Here is a 23,584-nt window from a genome sequence, read left to right on the forward strand (position 1 = left end):
TTCTCGACTTCTCATGTACTTTCTTTCTACAACTACTGATGATTTTCAGGGCACCAAGACTGCTATCAATGCAGGTCTTAAATACAGTATAGACATCTATTGAGCACTTATTATGTCCAGGCATCATGCCAAGCGCTTTCATGCATTTAATCTCTCCCCAAACACTAGGAGGTAGGAGCCATTATCACTTCCACTTTTTAAGCTGATGAAACCAAAGCTTAGAGATGGTTACTAACACCTGGCAAATAACTGGCCAAATTCAGGATCAAACCCACAACTTCTTGGAGCAGATCAGGACCCCTGTAAAAAATCACCTGCCCCTCAGAGGGCAGATTTACGCTCAGAGGCAGTTCCTCAACTCTGTTCACACTCAGGCTACACTATTACAAAATTCAAGTCTGAGCACTTAACCAGTCCACATCTCATGGTTAACCCCACTCTTTTTGTGACTGGTCCTACTCTTAAAATATATACAGAGGGTGCCAAAAAAATGTATACACATTTTAAGAAAGGAAAAAAACTGTATTAAAATTGTAATACTCAATATATACCGATAACAAAAGATGAATACAAGTCATGTGTATACAGTTTTTTGCCACCCCCGATATAGATATAGATACAGATATAGATATAGATATAGATACAGACATATAGATATCTGCAGCAATTCAAAGCACTAGGGAATAGCCATAATAAAAAGCACACAAGAAACCCCACAATGGAAATTTTGTTTCTAATTCTAGAATGTAAATTCTGCTCCTTTTATACTGTACCATGGAAATGGCAATAAAACTTACCTTACCCTAGTATACCTAGTAAGATTTCATTTTATTTATTGATTTAAAAAAAGTTTTTTTGTATATAAGTAGATATATTTTATTACTCCAGAGTAAATGTCAGCTTTATTTAGAACAGGGGTGTCCAAACTGCGGCCCGCGGGCCAACTGCGGCCCGCAATCCATTTTTAATTGGCCCACAGCAAATTCCAAAAATATATTTAGTTTACTTAAATAAACCAAGTGAGGCAATATGTACTTCACCTTGAGTGAGTGGCCCGCCTGTTTGTGTAGTTTACCACATATGGCCCTTGGTAAAAAATGTTGAAAAAAGTTTGGACACCCCTGATTTAGAATATTCAAGTACAAAAAAGTGAAAAATTATATTCCTATGACTGCTAAGAAAAAGTTAATTGTTTTGAGAATACTACTAAGGCACTCAATTCAAGAATCCCATGAGATATGAGTTACCTAAATTTTTATGTTTAATATTTAGATTTTTCAGTTATTTTCTTAAGAAATATTTTTAATAAGACTATTCAACCTTCTTATTTTTTCCCCTGGAAGACAGAGTTTAAGCAACAAGTGTGTAATACACCCTAATGAAAATACTGTGATAACACCCGAGTTCAAAGGTATGTATCACTAGAAAAGGGTTTATATACCTGGATGTTTTTTCTTTTAAATGTATTTTGTTTCCTCATAATAACACACCAACCACAATAAGGCACACTTTATATAAAATTGGAAGCCATCATTTTGTATAAAATTTGATACAAAAGCTTAGGATCATGTCACCAATTGCTTACATCAAAAATTAAAAAGTTCTATAACACTGTTGAGAGGTCAGTATCAGGTACATAACACATTTTAAAATACATTGCCAAAATTTTGCTTTTAGTATGTACCAAAAAAAGGTTCACCTTGGAATAGAAATGCAATCAGTTAGCCATATATGAATGAGTTCTGTACTTTCAATGGCACTGACACTGCTCTGTGGTACAGTGCTCTGCAAAGTGACAATAGGTGGGCAGCAGGAGGAGCCATCTAGAGTCATCACAAACCAGCAACTTAAAAACTTCTAACAACAGTGACTATATTAGTGCTATCGCCCACTCTGGCCAATGTACTGACCTTATACTTAAAAGTATTTTTTCATAAATGGCAGTCACTGTGGCCATTTGCCAGATGCAGAACAAGTGATACAGCAAATCAAAACAGCCAGAAAATCACAGCATACTTCTAACATTTGAATACATTTTGCTTGTGATGACCGTCTGAGATCTGGAAGCTTTGTTTTACATAACATTGGAGTTCTTCTGCTCCTTCTCCTTCTTCATTCAGGTTGGCTCCCGTTGCCATAAAAGTCTGGTTCCGGTATATCTCAGAGGTACCTTTCTTTATAGAGAAAGAGATTATTTCTTCTTCTAAAGTCTTCTCTTTTCTTCAAGCTTCTTTGTGTCTTCTTGGTGAACTCTTTTGGTGCTCAAATATGGTTGGTAGCTCTCTCTCGGCTTCGTTCAGAATGGCTTTCTCTTTTACTCGCTACAAAAACATCTGTTTCACTTTTTTCTTTGTTCCTCTGACATTAACCATAAAATTTGTGGTTTTTCCTTCGTAGGCTCTTGAAGACTGAACGCCTTATTCTCTGGGCCCACGTCAGTAAAGCCCATTTCCTCCAGTTTGCAACCCCTGTAAAGTTCACCGTGTAGTGCCTAGTGTGTGTCCATTCTGGCAGATCCTCCATGTTTGTACAAATGAGCAATTCCTGGAGTTTTACAAAGTCACAGTGGTTTTCATTTTCCTCTTGTATAATGCTCCAAGGTTACTGGTGAGATGTGACCATCTTATTTCCAACTTTTACCTCATCCATACTTCCTACAACAGCAAATGGCAAGTGTCCATTCATTGATGCATTGATTTTAGCAGTAGATTCAAAACCTGTTGAACTGGTATATCTGGAGGCCAATGCTGACCAATTCACTCATGAGCTTGATCTTAAACTTCCGTAATTCAGTTTTAGAAATTCCATCTGCTTTGGCAATCACCGGAATAATGTTCACCTTGCTGTGAAGACTCTTCACGGTCAAGAGATCAAGTGTCTTCAGAGAATGGCCTATTGGTGAGATGAAGTCGAGGAAAGCATGGATACGAGAATCGTGGTAGTTAGAGAGAGAATGCTGAATCTTAGGTTCTTCTTGGAGACAGGCCTCAAACTGAGCATCTATATAGTCAACTACTGGTTGTTAGTTCTTGTGTTTGTTTATTTGGTCACCAAATCCCACTGTACTCACAATGGTCAATTTCAATCGAACTTTACTTTCTTGGAGTTCATATGTCCGAGCTTTAAGTCTAACATGTGGGTAAAAACGTGGAGATTCATTGTCTTCAAAATTAGTATTAAATAATGTATTAATCAGTGTTGATTTTCCAATTCCAGTCTTCCAAACAGAGAATATTAAAACAGAAGTCTTGCTGAATGGATCAACTGACCAGTAGATTCTCACACTCTCAAAACCAACATGGCCAGACATAGTTAAGGAACAAATATTTTTTTGGTCTCTGGTCATCATCAGATACTTGGGGAACATACAAGTTTTTGTTGCCATGTGAGACTGAAAGAGGTCAGGGTCTGGAGTAGGAGCTGAGCCAAGCAGGCTGGGGTCCAGCGAAGGGACAGTCTCAGCCCTGGTTGCCGAGCAGTGTGTTCCAATGGCGGACGGAGCAAAGGGGGCCAAGGAGGCTTAATGAGCAGAGTGGCCTCCACTGGAGGTCTGGGAAAGGGAGGGGCCGAGCCTGGTGGCCTCAGTGACCCACGGATACAGGAGTGCCCCTCCACGTTTTACAGAACAAGTCAATGCAGGGGGAGGGTGAATGGAGGACACTGGGGAACGTCAAGATTTCATTTTAAATGGCACTGTAAATTTGAATGTGCCTCCAAACTGAATGAATTTCTTTCTGTACATAAGTTAGCTCAACTTTTTAAAATTCCAGTAACTAAAAGAATTACTTTTATCTTGTGCAGGTGAGTAAACTAAGATGTCGGAAGGAAGGGGGCAGTAATAGGAGAGGAGTCAGGGATCTACTCTCTGCCTTCACCTTGACCACACAAAATCTCAGGGGAGATTTTTAAAAACATCCAACAAATCTGTTTCAGATTTAAATTGCTTATATGTTGAAAGTGAGATAAATATAACTTTAAGGCATTTTCTTAAATATTTCATGGATACAAATCCCCCATATCTGTGGTTACCATCCTCTTTCAAATTTCTCCTTCCTTCAAATAGGGGATACAGATGTAGATTTTATGCTAAAATAGAGCTCTAAGTGCACTGAGGACATCATTTCAATATGGCTTTTACTAATGCAGACGATTTTAAAAAATGAAATGAGGCAGATACAATAGCAGAGGCGCCACAGATTGAACAAATATCACTTAACCAATTACCAATTATCCGTACTAATGAAGGATGAGGCACAGCCCTGATAAATTAAAACCCCAAATAAACCGAATGTTGGTTTAGCCAATGATTCGTCCCCTTTTGCAAGTGTCTAAGGAACAGCCTCTAAAATGACTGATCTGAACTTTACATCCTTGCCCTTCCTCCACCTGCCCACCCTCTGACTGTGGCTCTGATGGGCAGGAAACCGGTCAAAGGGCAGACAGCTGGAGGGAACTCAAAGGGAGTAGGGGGGACTCACAGAGTGGAGACTCTGCCCTTGGATAATTGAGAGTTGATTGGATACACAATGGCCTGCTATTGTCCACTTCTCATTTTGGATGAGGGGCCAAAGCCAAGCCTGACATAGTAGCTCTTTCCTGGACCTTCCTCTCCTGGGCCATCTGTGAGCATTCATGGGTGACAGCCATATTTGGCACATTCCTTGCTTCACTTCTGTCTCCTCCCGAGTGATCAGGGACTGAGCTAGGCAACTCCAGCCATACCAGAAGTCTGGTTCTTGTCATTTTGCAAAACCTCAGTCTGGGTTTAACACTGGGAAGGACTGAAGGGGCTGCACAGGAACTACTTCAAATGATTTGATGCCAGGGTGCTCCAAGCTACAGGATTTCATGGGCCTCTGTTTTGTTCCTGAGTTCTGCGATGCCTTCCTTTCTTCTGGTACTCTTGTCCCGTGTTTCTTCGTCTGATTTCTTCTCCTACTCCGCTAGCACCTTAGTCTTCCATCTTGCCACCCATGTCTTTCACCTAATGTCTACTTCATTGGTGGCCTCACTCACCTCAGCATCACACATCCTGCATGTGACTGGGGTAATAGCTGGTTTTCTGATGCTCCATGAGGCACCTCGCCCAGGGCTAGCATAAAGCTAGTATGCAAGTGAATGGTCATATCATTTGCTAAAATGTCTGAGCCTCCAGAGTGCATCTCTGCTAGCCTGGCCTTGTCAGCCCAAACCTTAGGTACATCTACCCCCCACCTCTCCATGTTTCACTAAGTAAAGGGTTAAAGTTGGACACAGGAAGGTATCTACTTGGCTTCCATTCTCTTTGGCTGGTGCCCTTGCCATGCCATCAGAAAGACATTCTGCCTCATCACCCCATAACTCAGATGCACTCAAGGTACCCCTAGGAACCTACAAGGCCAAGTGTTTATAGACAGCAGCAGGCAAATCAGTACAAAATGTTAAATATTTAGTCATTTGCAGATCAGAAGTTGCTTTCAGATACTATGAGCCAGTCTCTGACTCATCTATGACCTGTTATCTATGTTATCTATGACATGTTAGCACCTCGCATAATTTGGGGAAAAGAATTCTGCTTATCTTAGAATTTCAAAAATGGTTCACAGGTCCATGCTTTTGTACATACTCCTTACTCTACCTGCAATGCCCAACCCAATTGTGCTCACCTGACAAATTGCCTCTCATCTTCTAAGACTCTGTTCAAGTGTCACCTCTATTGTGCAGTCTCTGATGACCCTTGTCTGTTTAAGGAGTCACATGCTCCCCTGTGTTCCCACAGCGGTTTGTACCTTTCTCTATCAGAGCAGGTATTGTCTTGCTTTGGAGCTTTTTGTTAACCCATCTCTCTCTCCCACTGAGCCAGTATTTCTCAACCTTGGCAGCACATTGGAAGCACCCAGGGAGTTTGAAGACACAGCAATAATTGGGTCTCACCCTCAGAGATTCTGATTTAATTGAGAAGAGGTGAGACCTTGTCACTGAGAGATTTAATACTTCCTCAGGGGATTCTAACATGGAGGCAAGTTTGAGCTCCACTGCCCTAGACTGTGAGCTACTCAAGGGTAGTTATTATGTCTCCTTCATTTTTATAGCCGCTACCCTTGGCACATCCATGGCAAACAGTAAGTGCTCAGTGAATGAATGTATATCTGCATCAGCTGGCCTCGGTGATCATTTAAGGGCCCTGTGGCAGAGGCCGCCAACTTTCCATCAATATTCATTTTCCTCTTTGTGGGAGAAGTGGCAAAATTGTTGGCTGCCGGTACAGGACTGCCTAGGAGAAAGACCACATTTCTTGGTTCCCCGTGTAGCTAGGAGAGCCAAAGAAAGTAATTCTGGTCAATGGGATGTGAGCAAAAATAGTGTGTGCAACTTCTAGGTTATGCCCTTATGAAAAATAGTCATATCCTTCTATTTCCTCTTTTCTTCTTCCCTGCTGGGTGGAATGCTGACCTGGTGATGGTGGGCCATCATGGACCATGCGGATGAGAGTAACAGGATAGAAGGGACCTGAGCCCTGATGTGGAGCCACCCTGCTGGGCCTAGAGAAAGACGTAAACTGAAGTCACTGTTATTTGTGGTCTGTTACAGCATTCCACTGTTAGTGCCTAACTAATCTGAAAAAAGACATATTTTACTGTCATAAAGCTTGATACTTGAACTGGATAACTCTAGAAAAACTTGTTCTAACTCCGCCGCCTGGCAGCCAAGATGTTGCTCCACAGGGACAACTTACTTGGGTTGCTGAAGGCTCCCATCATTCTTAGGGTAAAGGCCAAAATCTGTGACGTGGCCATCTGCCTTTCCAATCTCACTCTGCCCTCTGCTCCGCTTGGTCTCTCTGCCCTAGTCTCACTGGCCTTCTCTGGGTTCCTCCAAGGAGCCAAATGTTTCCACCACAAGGTCATGGTATGAGCTCTTTGTTTTCTCTAGAATGATCTTGCTCCACATTTTCATCTGGTTATCTTTAACTCATCCTGCTGTCCTTCAGATCTCAGCTTGATTGTCACATCTTCAGGTCTCTCCTGACCTGTCTCACAAGGTAAACCCCATATTACACGTCTTGAAACTCTCTGTGTTCATCACAGTTGTGATTTTGCATTTGCTGGGATGATTACCTAATGAGCAATTGTCTTCATCACTGGACTATTAGCTCTACAAGAGCAAGGCCTGTGGTTGTTTTTATTCACCATGGACTCCTAGTGTGTACCATAGAGATGACCGTTTAGTAGGTCCTCAATAAATATTTGTTGAATGAACAGATGAATAAATCATTAAACCCAAGAGGATAGTCTTTCCCTTCTATTACAGATCCAAGCAGAGACGGGGAAGATGGAAAGCATATGGTTAAAACACTAAGAAGGACTTTATGTCATAACACTCTTGCCAGAAAGCATCAGCCAGCATGATCTGGCTAGAGGAAAATCAGCCAAGTGTGATCTCACTAGCCTCAACCCCAAATTAAGTTGTTCTTGGCACACTAGCCACCAGATCACAAATAGGTAGCCTGGCTCAGCTCTGGGTAGCAGCAGTTCTTCCTTGAGATCTGATAAGTGCTATATTATTTATTTTTATGTAACTATATCATCACCCCAAGTAGAATATAAATTCATTGAGGGCTGGCATATGGAGCTTTTATTCTTAGCACCCAATACAGGGATGCTTCCTAAGCATGCAGTGAAGTGTGCAGTGTTTGTTTAGGATGACGACGATGACATGGGAAGTATGTATTCTCTTCCAATGACTGTTGGCACCGTGCTCACTTATAATCCTGTACACCAGAATCAGGGCAAAAATGGAGTGCTCATGGGTCTTAACTCTTTCATTATGTTAATTGATGGCAAGTTTTTTTTCAAAATGTGTCAGAAATCCACGAAAAACCAAAAAGTTGATATTTTGACAATTTTACACATTTAATAATAATTTGTGCTGCTTGTATATAAATGACACTATTTTTATGTATAAAAATTTCCTATTGTTATTCATTCTTGAAAAACACAAAAATATAGAAAAATGTACATCTGCTTTGCTAAATTCCTTTCTGGAACTTTCCATTCACACTTAGAGGATGGAAATATTCATTTGGATACATCTGACTGTCACCGCAAAAGGGTTAAGAAAAGATTTCTCTCCAGGATTTGAAGTTAAGTTCCTTTCACACCATCAGGGCTCTAATTTACACACCGCCAAGTAAAATAACTGAGATCTAAATCTCAAAAATTGCCCAGGGCAGTGAAAACTTTGAGTTAATTGAAAAAGTCTCTTTCAACTTTGATGGCAGTAAAAGAGAAAAAATTGAACCAGTTAAAAGAACATTTATCTTGGGTGCTAGCCCTCTCTTTTGTTGTAGTCACCTGATACCTCAAAGCCCTCCACACCTGACCACCTGATTAATTAATCAGAGAGAAACGTAGGGTTTCTTTTCTGAGAAATACTAAAGTATTTTTTCAAAATATGCATTGGTCTGTTTGCTTTTATCCATCCATATGTCCCTCCCTTCCTTTCCTCTTTCCTTCCTTCCTTTCTTTCTTTCCCCTTCTTTCCTTCCTTCCTTCTTTCCATCCATTCAGCCAGTCAGCAAAGATATATTGAGAGTTACCCATATGCTAGGCAGTATTCTAGGCATGTGATATATGAAAACACACTAATAATGGCAGCAACCAAAATAATGGCCAATGCTTTTTTGAGTGTTTATCACATGACAGATACATACAATGCTGCATTTAATCCTTCCAACAACAATTAATGTACAGAAAAACCATTATGGTGCCTTACCCTCTGAAGCTGGCTGAAAGCCGGATCCCTGTAAGGTCAGTCCAAAATATTACTTTTGATTCTCCTACCTTGTTGCCCAGAGTGAACTGAGATGAATTCTCTGCAGGAAGGCCTCCCTCGGTTCTGGAACATTCTCTAGGTTGCCACTAAAATAAGACATTCTGACTCTGAACCTCAGCGAGGGAATGTATTGTAGACTCAAGGGTTCCTGAAGGCATGCCCTATATAAAAATGCAGAGTCCACCAAATGCAGCAGGGGACTTACTAGAAGTATGTGGGACTCCACTCTAGAATGCAAATAAAGGGACAATAGGAAGTAGGAATGTACGCAGGAACAAGCAAGGAGTTTTGCGGGATTCGTTTTGTGGTGGATGTTAACTCCTTAACTACAACCTTTCTAATTTGGTCATTAAGTGATAATACAGGCACACACACAAAAAATCCCTAACCATTACCACTTAGTATTAAACGTTTCACTCTTCCAATACTTCTGGGGTTGCCTCCTCCTCTCACACACAGGTTAGCCCTGAAAAATTCCTTGGGTAATGTTACCAGGTAACCATATGTGATTCTTCTTAGGATACTGGGCTGGCACTTCTGCTGCTCTTTCATTTGATAAAACTTTTCAAATACCTCCTGCCAAACATGGGAAAAGTTCTGGAGATACAGAGATGACACACACAATAACTGACCTCAGGGTGTTCACAATCCAGGTGGCAAGACAGATGAATATAGAACACTTACAAAATACTACTAAAGGCACGTGCACGGTGGTATGGGAGGAGAGCGGAGGCATGCCCAGCTTGGTACGGGAAAGCTTAGAGAAAGGCATTTGGAACAGGAGACACTGTGCTGAATCATAAAGGCTGACCCAGGTGGAAAAGGAAGACAGAGAGAGGGTTGTGGAGGACAGGCACAGGGAAGCACGTTCTCGTCAGTTCGGGCTGCTACAACAAAGCACTATAGGTTGGGTGGCTTAAACAACAAACATTTATTCCTCATAGTCTGGTGGCTTGGGAATCCAGGATGAAGGCACCAGCAGATTCGTTGTCTGGTGAGAACCCTCTTCCTGCTTTGCACATGGCCACCTTCTTGCTATACTGTCTTGTGGAGGAGAGAGAGAGAAGTCTCTGGTCTCTTCCTCGTCTTCTAAGGGCACTAATCACATCCTGGGAGCTCTACCCTTGTGGCCTCGTCTACTCTAATTCACTCCCAAAGGCCCCACCTCCAAATACCAACAGTGGGATTAGGGCTTCAACATATGAATTGGAGGGGGACACAAACAGTTAGTGACTAGCACAAGTACAAAGGCAATGATGTGAGAGTATGAGAGAGTAAGAGCGAGAACAAGAGAGAATACCTAGGATTTGGGATGCACTTGGTGTCGTTGGAGCTCAGGGTACCTGTGTGTGCAGCTGGAGAGGCAAGCATTGAAGCCTTTCATGCCATGTCGAAGTTAGACTTTGTTATGAATGTAATGGGGAGTCATTGAAGGAGTTTTAAGTCAGCAGTGACATGATCAGATTTATCTTTTTAAATGATCACGATGGCATCAGTGTGTAGAATATATTTGAGTGAGGCCTGACTGGAGACAGAGAGGCCAGTTAGGGAACTATGGCAGTGATCCAGGTGAGATGATGAAATGGGGATGACAACAGGGGAGAGATACAAGAGCAATTTAGGATATAGAATTAGAGGAGGAGTTGGCCACAGATACGCATGGGAAGCTGAGGGCTGAGGGAGTACTTGAGGATGACTTCCAGACTTCCAGCTTGTACAAGTTGGTAAATGAGTAAGAAGATTTGGGGGAGAGGGGAAAGAATGAACTGAATTGAGGATATTCTGAATCTAAGAGTATTCTCGATCATCCCAAGTGGAGATGTTTGGTAGGGTGGTTATTCAGAAATCCATTCTAGACCCTCTTTTCATTCCAGTCAATTCTCTTTCCTTGAGTAGTATCATTGCTCACACACATCAGCTACCACCTAATTGCTGATAACTCTCAAGTACAGTGGTACCTCGGTTTTCAAATGTCTCCATTGACGAATATTTTGGTTTACGAACACTGTAAATTTTATGGATCTATGGTATCACTAGATAGTAAAATTCATGCTAAATTTGCAGATTTAGGGGTTGATTTTAAACGTCTGGAACAGATTAATCCATTTTGCATTACTTTCTATGGGGAAACCGCATCTCGGTTTTCGAATGTTACAGAACTCGTTCTTCCGGAACAGATTACGTTAGACAACTGAGGCACCACTGTATGTATTTAAGTTCTACATTAATCCTTCTTCTGAGCTCTGACTTCCTGGATCCAACCACTAATTAGGTATTTCCTCTTGGATGTCTCATCTCAGAGGTAGAGTGACTGCATCCTATCACCAGGGTAATCTATCTAAAGCTGTGCTGTCTAATACAGTAGCTAGTACTATTGAGTATTATTACTACTGAATACTATTGAGTACTTGAAATCTGGCTAGTCTGTCAAGAAATAAGAATACAAGTCACAGACCAGGACAAAAATGTTTGCAAAAAACATATGTAGATAAAGTACTGCTATCTAAATCTCTTAAAACACAACAATAAGATGAACAACCCAATTAAAAAATGAGTAAAAGACATGAACAGACACCTTAATAAAGAAGATATGCAGATGACAAATAAGCACATGAAAAGTTGCTCAACATCATATGTCATTAGGGAATTGGAGGTTAAAACAACAAGTTATCACTACAGACTTATTAAAATGTCTAGAATTCAACATTGAGAACATGCTGGTGAGGATGTAGGGAAACGCTATGAGAGCTCTCATTCATTGCTGGTGGGAATGAAAAATGACATATAATCAGTTGGGAAGACAGTGTGGTAGTTTCTTACGAAACAAAACAACATGATCAAGCAGTTGTGCTTCTTGGTATTTATCCAAATGAGCTGAAAACTTATGTCCATACAAAAACCTGTACACAATGTTTACAGAAGCTTTATTCATAACTGCCAAAACTTGGAAGCAACCAAGATGTCCTTCAGCAGGTGAATAGATATACAAATTGTACTCCATTCAAACAATGGAATATAATTCAGCACTCTAAAGAAATGAGCTGTCAAGCTGTGAAAAGACATGGAGGAAGATTAAATGCATGTTATTAAGTGAAAGAAGCCAATTTGAAAAGGCTACATACTCTATGACTCCAATTGTATGAGATTCCGGAAAAGGCAAAACTATGGAGCTGGTAAAGGATCAGTGGTTCCCAGGGGTTAGTGGGGAGAGAAGGATGAATAGGCAGAGCACAGAGGATTTTCAGGGCAGTCAAACGACTCTGTGTGGTACTCTAATAGTGCATCTATGTCATTATTCTTTGTCAAAATCCATAGAAGGTACAACATCAAGTATAAACCCTAATGTAAACTATAGACTTTGGGTGAGAATGATGAGTCATTTTGGGTGAGAATGATGAGTCATTATAGGGTCAAGGATTGTAACAAATGCACCACTCCGTGAGGGATGCTGATAGTAGAGGACGCTGTGCAGGAGGGGATAGATGGGGAATCTCTGCACTTTCTGCTTGATTTTGCTGTGAGCCTAAAACTGCTCTAAAAATTAAAGTCTATGTTTTAAAAATTTGGGACAGCTCGGATGGCCATTCCAGAAAAAGAGTTCCAAAATTGCTTTGAAAGGTGGACTAGGTGCTGGCATTGGTGCATAGCTTCCCAAGGGGAGTACTTCAAAGGTAACCGTAGTGATATTCAGCAATGAGGTATGTGGCACTTTCTCTAGGATGAGTTCGTGAACTCAATTGTCCGACCTCATATGTGGCTTGCATTTTCTTTCTACTGGACAGTGCTCGCTTAGCACTATAAAGAAGCCAGCACACGAATCCAGGACTCCTGACTTCTAATCCAGGATGAGCCATTCACTCAGCAAACATATCTGAAGGACCTACGCTGTGATGAATGAGGCAGAGATGGTCCTTGCTCTTGCTCTTGGGAAGCTCACTCTTTTTCTGCCTTATTATTCAGATCAGTGTAAGAAACAGTTTTGAAAAGTACACAGCACCTGAACAATACAAAGAATAAAACAATTTCCAGGTAGAAAGAAGGCATGCTCTGATTTCCAGATGAGAATTAGAGCTATTAGGAATCCTCATGTGGGTAGAAAGCCGTGCAATCAGTCCAATAATTATGACCGATTAAGTGACCTGGCTTTGGCATTGAGGTTATACTGGAGGATAAAAAGAACTATGAGGTCTATACAAATTATAATTTCTGGCAAATTAGTCCAGGTTGGGAATCCCTGAATTGTCCATAACCAAAGGAGCTCTGCTAAGAGGGTTTTGCCTGTTGACTAATCTTCACCTTGGTAGTAAAAAGAGAGGTTGGATTTTAGTCAACTTGCCTCTGCCAGTGCTGTTGGACAGAAGAAATCGTCAAACAAGGTCTGAAGGGAAGCTTAAATCACACATAAGTGGCCGGAAATGCCAGAAGCAGCAGCCGCAGGGCAGAGCAGCTATGTTTTGAAGGGCAGCTCAATTTGAACCAAGCCCTTGGGATGGCCGAGGAGCTAAACGACAGGTGATCAGCAGCCCCATTCTCTGCATGGATTGAAGGGTGGGGAAAATGGGGGCCGGCACCAAGCTTTATGGTGCGCTTAGCAAATGCCTACCTCAGGGACCAGGTGCCCTGGAAGGAGCCCTTCCAAGACTAAGCCTCTCATTTTACAGATGAAGGGGAAGGAGCAGGAGGGGTGAACCAGGTGCTGGCTGAGCTCCTGCTTTGTGCCGGGCCCTGGGAGACTGTGGGAGCCCAAAGGCAGTAAGATGGTCTCTTCTTATACCCTCATGATTCAAAATTTTTAGTGAACACAAAACCCTGAAAATTGCCTGTGTAGTTTTTAAATCATAAGATCCATGAATATATATGTATTTTACCATCTGTGCAGAACAGAGGAAATATATATTATAAATAATAAATATATATATACATATGCATATATGCATTAAATATCTATAAGAATACAGGACAAACTTGTAATACTAGTTGTCTCTGGGAAAAGTCAATTGGTAACTAGGGGTCAAATACAATTTTAAAATATTTTTTAAATTTTTGATAAATGCTAATTTCTACATCTTTCCATAATTTCTTTCCTACATGGTTCAAGTCAATAACTGACAGTTGAACTAAATGTTATCTTCTGGAAATGTCTCTAAGGTGCCTGTAAGTAATGCGTGCAACTAAATCTCAGAAGTGACAGACAACTCCTTGACGTCCATAAAACATCAGTGTCCCATCCCAATCCCATCCCACCCTCCCCTTAGTCCCAAGCAATCCAAGTTAGATCCAGCCAGTTGTTGTGATTACTGAACATTAATTCGCGTGCTTATTTTATAACAAAATGAGTATTTCATTTCCACTTTTAATATAATGTTACTTTCCTTTGGCTCTTCTGCCAACTAGAGTGACATGTAGAGAGCCAGACTATCTGATTTCAAATCCTGACTCTGCTCCTTACCAGCTGAGTGCCCTCAGACACATTATGTATCTAGTGTATCTCACTTTCCTCATACGGAAAAATGTGAATAATTCTTACTTCACTGGCTCTTTTTAAGGATGAAATGGGTTAACGTATCTAAAATGGTACCTGGTATTAAATACCTCAAATTATTCTGTTAATAGATATGATAATATAAACAGGTATGTTTTTACTTTAAAGTCTATTTTTTAACCTCTAGAAGCTCTTACTGGCCAAGATACAATTCTGTAATTTCATATGTAAATTCTATGCTATAGTGCCTCCATTTTCAATACATTTTGATACTTGGGAAGAAACTCTATATACCCTCTCAAAATACCTAATTGCTGGTGTTTAGCTTCTTGTGAAAAAGAAAACTGGATGAGGCAGGCAGGACTTGATCTGAACCTTAAAGATAGCACAGGAATTAGATGAATGGTGGCAAAGGAGAGACCTCTAGACCAAAGGCATCACATGAGCAAAGCAACACAGATGAAGTTCAAGGTGATTTATTAAAGGCTGTAAAATGTGCCTGATTGGAATTAAGGGCAGGTTGTGGGAGAAATCGGAAAGAGTTCGATGTATAAATTGGAATGCGGTTAAAACATTTTAATTCATTAAAATATAAGGTACTTGAACTCCAAAAAAAAAGAAAACTGAAATTCCTACAAGATTAGTATAGAATTCAACTTGGATCCCACTTCAGGCTGGTTCTAGATTGCAGCTTTTGGAATTTTCATGTTTTGTAATTTTTTTCTCTAAATATAGTATGTAGATACATCTCAAAAGAAATCTAATTTTATCAAAATGTAATGATAATACCTATCACTACGGGATATAACTTTTAGATTTGCACTTTACCATCCTAACAGTATATTCATAGTTCCCTTTATAATAAAAACTGATTACAAAATGATTGAGTTGTTATACTTTGGTAAAACCAGGAAGGTTACAAACTAACAAGCATACTCAATGAATAATAAATTCTGTTTAAAAACACGGGCATGAGAGGTGATTCAAGATGGCAGAGTAGTTAAACACTGTGCCTGCTTCCTTCCATGAACACATCAAAATTACAACTAAATTATAGAACAATCAACCTGGAAAACCATCTGAAGTTTGGCTGAACAGAGTTTTATAACCAAGGATATAAAGAAGCCACGTCGAGGCTGGTAGGAGGGGCAGAGATGAGGGACTCGTTAACCCCAAACCTCTGTGTGGCAGTTGAGAACTGGGAGGGATATCTCAGCTGCGGAGGTTCCCCCAAAGGGGTGAGGGACCCCAACCCCACACAGGCCTCCCCAGCCCAAAGGACTGGTGCCAGGAAGAGGAGCCCCCACAACATCTGGCTGTGAAAACCAGTGGGGATTCTGACCATCCAGGTAAGACAGAAGGCGGCAGGAAACCCAGACATCCTCTTAAAGGGCCCATGCACAGACGCTCTCCCAGGCACTCACCTTGGCTCCAGCGTTGGGAGAATAACTCTGCGGGGTGTCAGAGACATACGGGGACAGACTGAGTTGTGAGTTGTGTTGCTTTGGGCTGAGGGCTGGAGAACAGTTGCCATTTCCCTGTGAGGTCCTCCTCACAAGTAGCCAGTCAGCAGGGACCATCTTTCCTGTGTTGAGCCCGCCCCCACACGGCCAAATCTGAATCTGATTGGTCTGATGAGCTCCACGGCTCCACCCTGCTGACTCATTGGGACCCTGCCCCATCCAACTCCCCCAATGCCAGAGGCACTTTCTCCAAGAGCAGCCAGCCCCACCCGTACTGCACTTTCTTGGAAAACTATCAAGTCTGACAGACCCCAGGCAGCAGCAACTGACCTTGGTGTGCTCTGAGACTTGCTGAATCACTCCAGGCTCTTAATTGGCACCAACCCAGAGCCCACATTAACCTGCCGACCACAGCTCTTCCCACTCTAGTGACTCCTTGAGGCCCTACTTCACCCAACTTGTGTACCACATTAGACTTTATCAGTGTCTGAACCTTAAGGGAGCCGACAGGTGTCCTGGCATTTTGCAGGTGTCCTAGGCATTTTACCCTAGGTCCAGTACTGGCGGCAGGTGTCCTTGATTCACAGCATGGCCTCTCCCATGCACTTCCAGGGTTAGCAGAGGCGGTGAACAACCACAGATCACTTTATAGCTCTTACCAAGAAGTCCCCAGTTGGTCAGACAGTGGCTGACCTGGGCCTGCACCACAGCCTGTCGCATGAGGCCCCAGAACCAACATACGCGGCCTGACAATTAAGTTCACGAACTTGTTGCACTAATGTTGCTAACCTTTTTTCATATCAGAGGGATATTCATTATGAATTTGTACCAACTGGACAAAGAGTTAACCAAGTTTACTGTTTGGAAGTGCTGAAAAGGCTGCGTGAAAACGTTAGACGACCTGAACTTTTCGCCAACAATTCATGGCTCTTGAATCATGACAATCAACAACACTGTGAGTTTTCAGCCAGTAAACAAAAAATTGTATTGGAACACCCTCTGTACTCATCACCAGATCTGGCCCCCAAAGACTTCCTTTACCTGAAGATAAATATTGAAAGGAAAACATTTTGATGACATTCAGGACATCAAGGGTAATATGATGACAGCTCTGATGGCCATTCCAGAAAAAGCGTTGCAAAATTGCTTTGAAGGGTGGACTAGGTGCTGGCATCAATGCATAGCTTCCCAAGGGAAGTACTTTGAAGGGGACCATAGTGATATTCAGCAATGAGGTATGTAGCATCCTTTTTCTAGGATGAGTTCGTGAACTTAATTGTCAGAACTTGTACATTGAGGTTGGCTTCAAACCACAGCAGAGCACTGGCCAATTAGCCCCATAAGCAGCACACTCAAAGGGTGGTCTCCACAGGCACCAGAGCCTGCTGGGGCAATTTCCACTCTGTGGGGTAAGCGCCCTGCACAGCAGCATGTAAGCTGTGGATATGGCCAAACCTCACAGCCAATCGACCTGAGGATTATTCCCATCTACTGCCATGCCAATAGCAACCAAGGCTCAATTATAACAGGAGGGCACAGATAACCTACACAAGGGACACTCCTGAAGCACCCAGAGCAGGTGACAAGAGAGACTGTGCCACTGGGCCGAACAGGACACTTAGTACATAAGGCTACCCAGCCAAGAATGGAAGACATGGCAGATCTACCTAACACATAGAAACAGAGAGGCATCCAAAATGAGGAAACAAAGAAATACATCCTAAATGAAACGAGGAGAAAACTCCAGAAAAAGAACTAAACAAAAGGGAGTCAAGCAACCTACCAGACACAGAGTTCAAAGCAATGGTTATAAGAATGCTCAAGGAACTTACTGAGACTTCAACAGAGATAGCAAGTATAAGAAAGGATATAAAAACCATAAAAAAGAACCAGTCAGAAGTGAAGAATAACTAAAATGAAGACTACACTAGAAGGAATCACCAGCAAACTAAATGAAGCAGAGGATTAAATCAGCAACTTGGAAGACCAGGTAGCACAAAACACCCAATCAGAACAACAAACAGTAAAAAGAATTAAAAAAAAAAAAAAAAAAAGAGGCGAGTTTAAGAGACCTCTGGAACAACATCAAGCATAACAACATTAGCATCATAGGGGTACCAGAAGGAAAAGACAGAAGGCAAGAGATTGAGAACCTATTTGAAGAAGTAATGAACGAAAAATTTCCTAACCTGGCAAAGGAAATAGACATACAAGTCCAGGAAATGCAGAGAGTCCCAAACAAGATGAACCCACACAGGCCCACACCAAGACACATTGTAATTAAAATGGCAAAGGTTAAAGACAAAGAGAGAATACTAAAAGCAGCAAGAGAAAGGAAACTAGTAACTTATAAGGGCGCTCCCATTAGTTAGGTGATTTCTCTACAGAAACTTTGCAGGCCAGAAGGGATTGGCACAAAATATTCAATATGATGAAAAGCAAGGACCTACAACCAAGATTACTCTACCCAGCAAGACTATGATTTAGAATCAAAGGACATATAAAGAGGTTCCCAGACAAGAAAAAGCTATAGGAATTCATCACCATCAAATCAGTATTACAAGAAATGTTAGAGTGATTTAAGATTAAAAAAAAGATCAAAATTATGAATAAAATGGCAGTGGTTGCATACCTATAAACAATCACCTTAAATGTAAATGTATTAAATGCTACACTCAAAAGACATAGGAGGGCAGAATGGATAAGAAAACAGGACCCTTACATATGCTGCCTACAAGAGACTCACTTCAGATTATAAGACACACAAAGACAGAAAGTAAAGGAGTGGAAAAAACCATTTCATGAAAATGGAAATGAAAAAAAAAAAAAAAGCCGGGGTAGCAATACTTATACCAGGCAAAATAGACTTTAAAACAAAGGCTATAACAAGAGACAAAGAAGAAGGAACCGGTAATCCCTCTTCAGCGTATTTATCAGACGAAACCCAAATGCTACTTCGAACATATGTGCATTCTTAAGTTCATTGCAGCACTGTTTACAACAGCCAAATTGTGGAGGCAGCCTGGGTGTCTGTCGATGGAAGAATGGGTAAAGAGGAGGTGGTACATATCTACAATGCAATATTGCTCAGCCATGGAACAGGATAGGTTCTTGCCATCTGCGGCAGTGTGGATGGACCTGGGGTATAGTATGCTGAGGGGGGTGTCAGACAGAGAAAGACAGATGCAATGTGATTTCGCTTACATGTGGAATCTAAAGAACAAAATAAACAGAAACAGAAAACAGAAACAAACTCAGATACAGAGAACATATCGATGGCTGCCAGATGGGAGGAGGTTGGGGGTAAGTGAAAAAGGGGAAGGGATTAAGAAGTACAAATTAGTTGTTACACAGTAATCATGAAGATGTGGAGTATAGCATAAAGAATATAGTCAATGATATTGTTATAATAACTATGTATGGTATCAAATGGGTACTAGATTTGTTGGGGTGATAGATGGGAGGGGACTGAGGGACAGGGTGAAAAAGGTGAAGGGAATAAGAAGTACAAACTGATAGTTACAAAATAGTCATGGGGATGTAAAGCACAGGGAATGTAGTGAATAATATGGTAATAACTATATATAGTGCCAGGTGAGTATTAGTCAGGGGGATCATTTCTTAAATTACACAAATGTCTAACTACTATGCTGTACACCTGAAATTAATATAATATTAAATGTCAACTGTAATTGAAAAATTTAAAAAGGGGGGAAATGTGAAGGGGAATAAGAGGTTCAAATTTCCAGGTATAAAACAAGTAAGTCATGGGGATGTAATGTACAGCATGGGGAATGTAATCCATAATATTGTGATAGCATGGTACGGTGTCAGGTGGTTGCTGCACTTATGGTGATCACTTCTTTAGGTATATAAAGGTTGAATAACTATGGTGTACACCTGAAACTAATATAATATTGTATGTTACATATATTTTAATAAAAATCTTTAAAAAATAAATTGAAAAAATGTACAAAAAAACCCATGGGCATTATTTTTAAGATAAAATGTATCCAATTACACTGTTTAGTTCTTAACACATGAGGTACAGAAGAATTTGTTTAAAAAACATTTATCACTGGGTAAAAAAAATCCCAAACTAATAAAGTGAACTGCTATTATTTACACACGACATTTATTAAGAAAAAAAACATCCTGAGGGACCAGGACCATCTTAACCTGCCAGCAAAATCAGCCAGTTGAATTACAATGTAACAGAAACAAAATTTTCTTTTCCCATAAAACCAAATCTACAAATGCTAGTAAACTTAATGCAAATATAAAGGTTGTCAGACCAATCTGCTATATAAATGCCTTCCAAATTTCCATTTAAGAGACAGGGATGAGGGATTTAGGGGAGACAATCTTTGAATCAACATTTTACCTTCAATTCTTTGCTTCACTGACTTTTGACAGTTTGGCAAATTGGGAGTCATCACATTTAAAGGAAATGCCAAAGCCTGACAAAAGCAATCTGAGCAAGATGGTATAAATTCCCAAAGTCTGTAATTTTCTGTAGTTCCCAGCATTCTACCTCAAAAATTTATCAGATTTAAAACTTAAGCCATTTCCTTTAAATGGTATAATTTTAGCAAAAAGCATTGCCCAAATAATGGGATAATTGAGATAACACTAAAATCATATACCCCAACTTCAATCTTATATCATTTTGTTATTCTGGGTTATTTGGTGTGTGTATAGGATGATATATGCAGAGATTAACTTTTGGTGGGGAGAACGTGAAAATTTTCCAATCTGATCCTATCTCACCGTTTCCTCTACATGTTTAGGAATCTCCCTCTTTGGAATTGGAATATACTGGCCACCAGCAGGGTCTACTTAAAAATAGGTCTCCATCCCTCCTTTTCCCTCTGCCATAGTCTAAAAAAGGTGCCACCTTACATAGTTTGGGGCCTGATTAGATATTCCTTCTCAGCCAAAGCTGACAAGAAGTATACTTCACCTCTGATTGTTCCCCGATTTCAGCTTAGTACAAAGAGGAGGCACGGGCCCTTGACCACCCAATTCTCTGTCCAACATCACTTTTGCAATTATTCTATTACAGAAGCTATTTCCCTTGAAAATATTAAGATTTATATACTTAAATATGCAAATGCTATGGATCAGGGCAAGACTCAAAGTAAGAAGTATTAATTGGAAAAAAAAAAACAAAACCAAGAAATCTGAACAACTACATATTATCTTAGTTTTAAAGAAATGGGCCAAATTCCCTAATTTTAAAACTCAAATTTGACTCCTGTTTAAAAGGAGAAAATATAAACCGGAGATGTCATGCATTTCCTGAGTCCACAGAAATATTCAAATTGCTTGATATACTGTAGTTTATGTCAATTTTTGCTTAAACAAACTTTAAAATATCAGTGCAGAACAGAACTAGAAATAAAAGACAGAAGCATAAGCCTTTAATTATTTAAGAATAGATAAAACCTCAATGAAGCCAGATTAGAGAACTCACAGAAATATCAGGAATTGGCTTTTTTTTAGAAAGTCCTAAAATAATACAATTTGGAATAACTTCTGCCTATCACTTTGAGATTTTTTTAATGAGTTAATTATTCTTGTCTAGCTATATGAAATTTTTCAGAGTAATTTTACTAGGAGGGAAATGGATATAATTTGGTGACTTCCCATATGGCAGTGACATAGAAAAACAAATGTCAGGTGGGAAAGGGGAGAAAGAAGATAGAAAAAGTATATAGAGTGAATTACAATGGGTAAAAAAAATGTTTCAGAAAAAATTAAGGGTGAAGAATTTGAAACCATACGAAGAGAATCAAATTATATATACACATATATATAACAATTTTATATCTTAAAAAATAAAACTGGAATGTTATTTCACTTAGAATGTACGGCATGCAAAATGTTCTATAATGGTAAAAAAAAAAAGTACACCAATGTAAATTTTTCAGTAAATGACATTTCTAGATAAAAAATTACCATTACAACCCCTTTAATCAAATATTTATTTTCTGTTTCCAGCATTACAATTTGCTATAGTTTATAAACTTCAATCTAAGTAAGTTTTTAGACACGGACTTCACACAGGTAGTTAGGTCCTTATCTGAAGCACTCACTTACCCAGCACAGAGGTCACCTAGCCACCACTCTTGCAGGGACAAAGCTCACTGCTACCTGAACAATTTAAAGTGCAGGAGTTTTGATGAATGGAGACAGAGCTGTTGTTTTGCACTAAACTTTCAATTACTGAATTGCATGTTTTTTTCATCGTGATACCTTATGATCATTAGAAAGCTACTTACAGTTATAGTTATATATTATACTAAATGCCCATGTGTAACTGCAAGAAACTCATGTTACAGACACACTATTTATGATATTATACAAAATCATGGCCACAAGTTTCTGCATAAGAGATTTACTTCTCTTTCTCTTAGAGCAAGAAATATCCCACAGTTCAGATTTATATAAGTAGTGCCTCTTTAAAAATAAATTAAAAATAAAATGCTGTTCTGTCTGTAAATTATAAATATTTCTAGTCCACTTTACAGAATGTCAAAGTACTTATAAATGCATCATTTCCTAGAAAATACACATTATGGCACTGAAGCCAGTTAAAAAGCAAAAACAAAAAAACCAGTCATTACACTGGCCCATGGAAATATCTAGGGTTATTTTACCATTAGAAAAATTAAACCAAGTAAAGAAAAAAAGTAAAAGAGAGATAAGGAATTTTAGAAAATAGCAACTACTATGACCTAAAAGAGTGTACTGAAGTGCCTTCCTTCAGTTCAGTAACTAGGCCAATTCTGGAATGAACATTTATGGGTAACCAGGTTAAGAGAGTATTCCTATTCCTCTTAGTGCTCAGGGCAAAATTACAAGGTATGTAGAAATCATTTCAGTATTCTATAAGAAAAGACAGACTTTAAAATGGAGTGACTATTTAAAAACCACAAACCAAGATTTAGCCAGCATGTTCAAGATTGGCATGTTTTGATGGAGCGAAATCCTCAGTGGAAACAAAATTAAAAATCATAAACCTATGGATATTGCTTATTTTACAAAAGTGAAGAAAGGAAACATCATCGCAAGGTACAATATACCCTGACAGGGTAAAATGAGAAATTAGATCAATTTAAGTAACAAAAGTGGTCCCTACTGAAACATAAAAACATGATTTCCAAATTGCTTCAACTTGTAACACATCTCTTAGAAGTAAGAAGTAGTTTTTTTCTGCGGACCAGTGAATTGCCCTTTACATAAAATATTTCCTTCATCTTAAAAACAAAAAATGGCTTCTGAACGGCGCTGACTCCTTCAGTGTGGGAGAGTAGGCTCGACAAACTTGTTTCCAAGCTCCCTCCAAGGTGATTCATTCCATCAAATCTATAATATCTCCAAATCTACATGTCGAACTTCAGGATTTCGTTTCTGGAAGGGAAAAAACACCACCACATTACTCTTAGCGAAACAGAATCTTCTGTTTCCTTTTATTCCTTTTGATCACTAAAGCCAATGAAAACATTTGGTCAAAATATTTCCTTGTAGCATACTAGCAAGAGAAATATTTGCATAAGGAAGAAAATAAGATCAATAGATAAAAAGATCAAACACACTATCTGACACAGTAAGTAGTCTCATATCCCTGAGTTTCATCATATGTTCATTAATATAATAATGGATTAAGAATCTAGTATGTGCCAACTGTTACAAAGAACTGGAAATATGCTTGTTTGTGGTGAAAAGAAAATCACTGCAAAACAACAGCAATCAGAAAAAATACACTGGGCCGGCCAGTTGGTGCAGTGGTTAGAGCACAGTGCTCATAACACCAAGGTCG

At 39.8% G+C, this 23,584-nt stretch overlaps 1 protein-coding gene and 1 pseudogene across 1 annotated transcript in view; both read right to left on the reverse strand.

Annotated features, from left to right (window-relative positions):
• Window positions 1-2,074: 2,074 nt before the first annotated feature.
• LOC117022373 (septin-10-like) lies at window positions 2,075-3,394 on the reverse strand (annotated as a pseudogene).
• An 18,335-nt stretch (window positions 3,395-21,729) lies between these two features.
• Window positions 21,730-23,584, reverse strand: part of SLC30A9 (solute carrier family 30 member 9) — a 71,313-nt gene continuing 69,458 nt past the window's right edge. Inside the window, exon 18 of the mRNA XM_033106292.1 lies at window positions 21,730-23,175. Within this exon, the coding sequence (XP_032962183.1) occupies window positions 23,131-23,175 (45 nt within the window). The 3' untranslated portion in view covers window positions 21,730-23,130. The remainder of the gene's footprint in view (window positions 23,176-23,584) is intronic.

The sequence above is a fragment of the Rhinolophus ferrumequinum genome, chromosome 5 (genome assembly GCF_004115265.2).
Source record: "Rhinolophus ferrumequinum isolate MPI-CBG mRhiFer1 chromosome 5, mRhiFer1_v1.p, whole genome shotgun sequence".
NCBI classification, from domain to species: Eukaryota; Metazoa; Chordata; class Mammalia; order Chiroptera; family Rhinolophidae; genus Rhinolophus; species Rhinolophus ferrumequinum.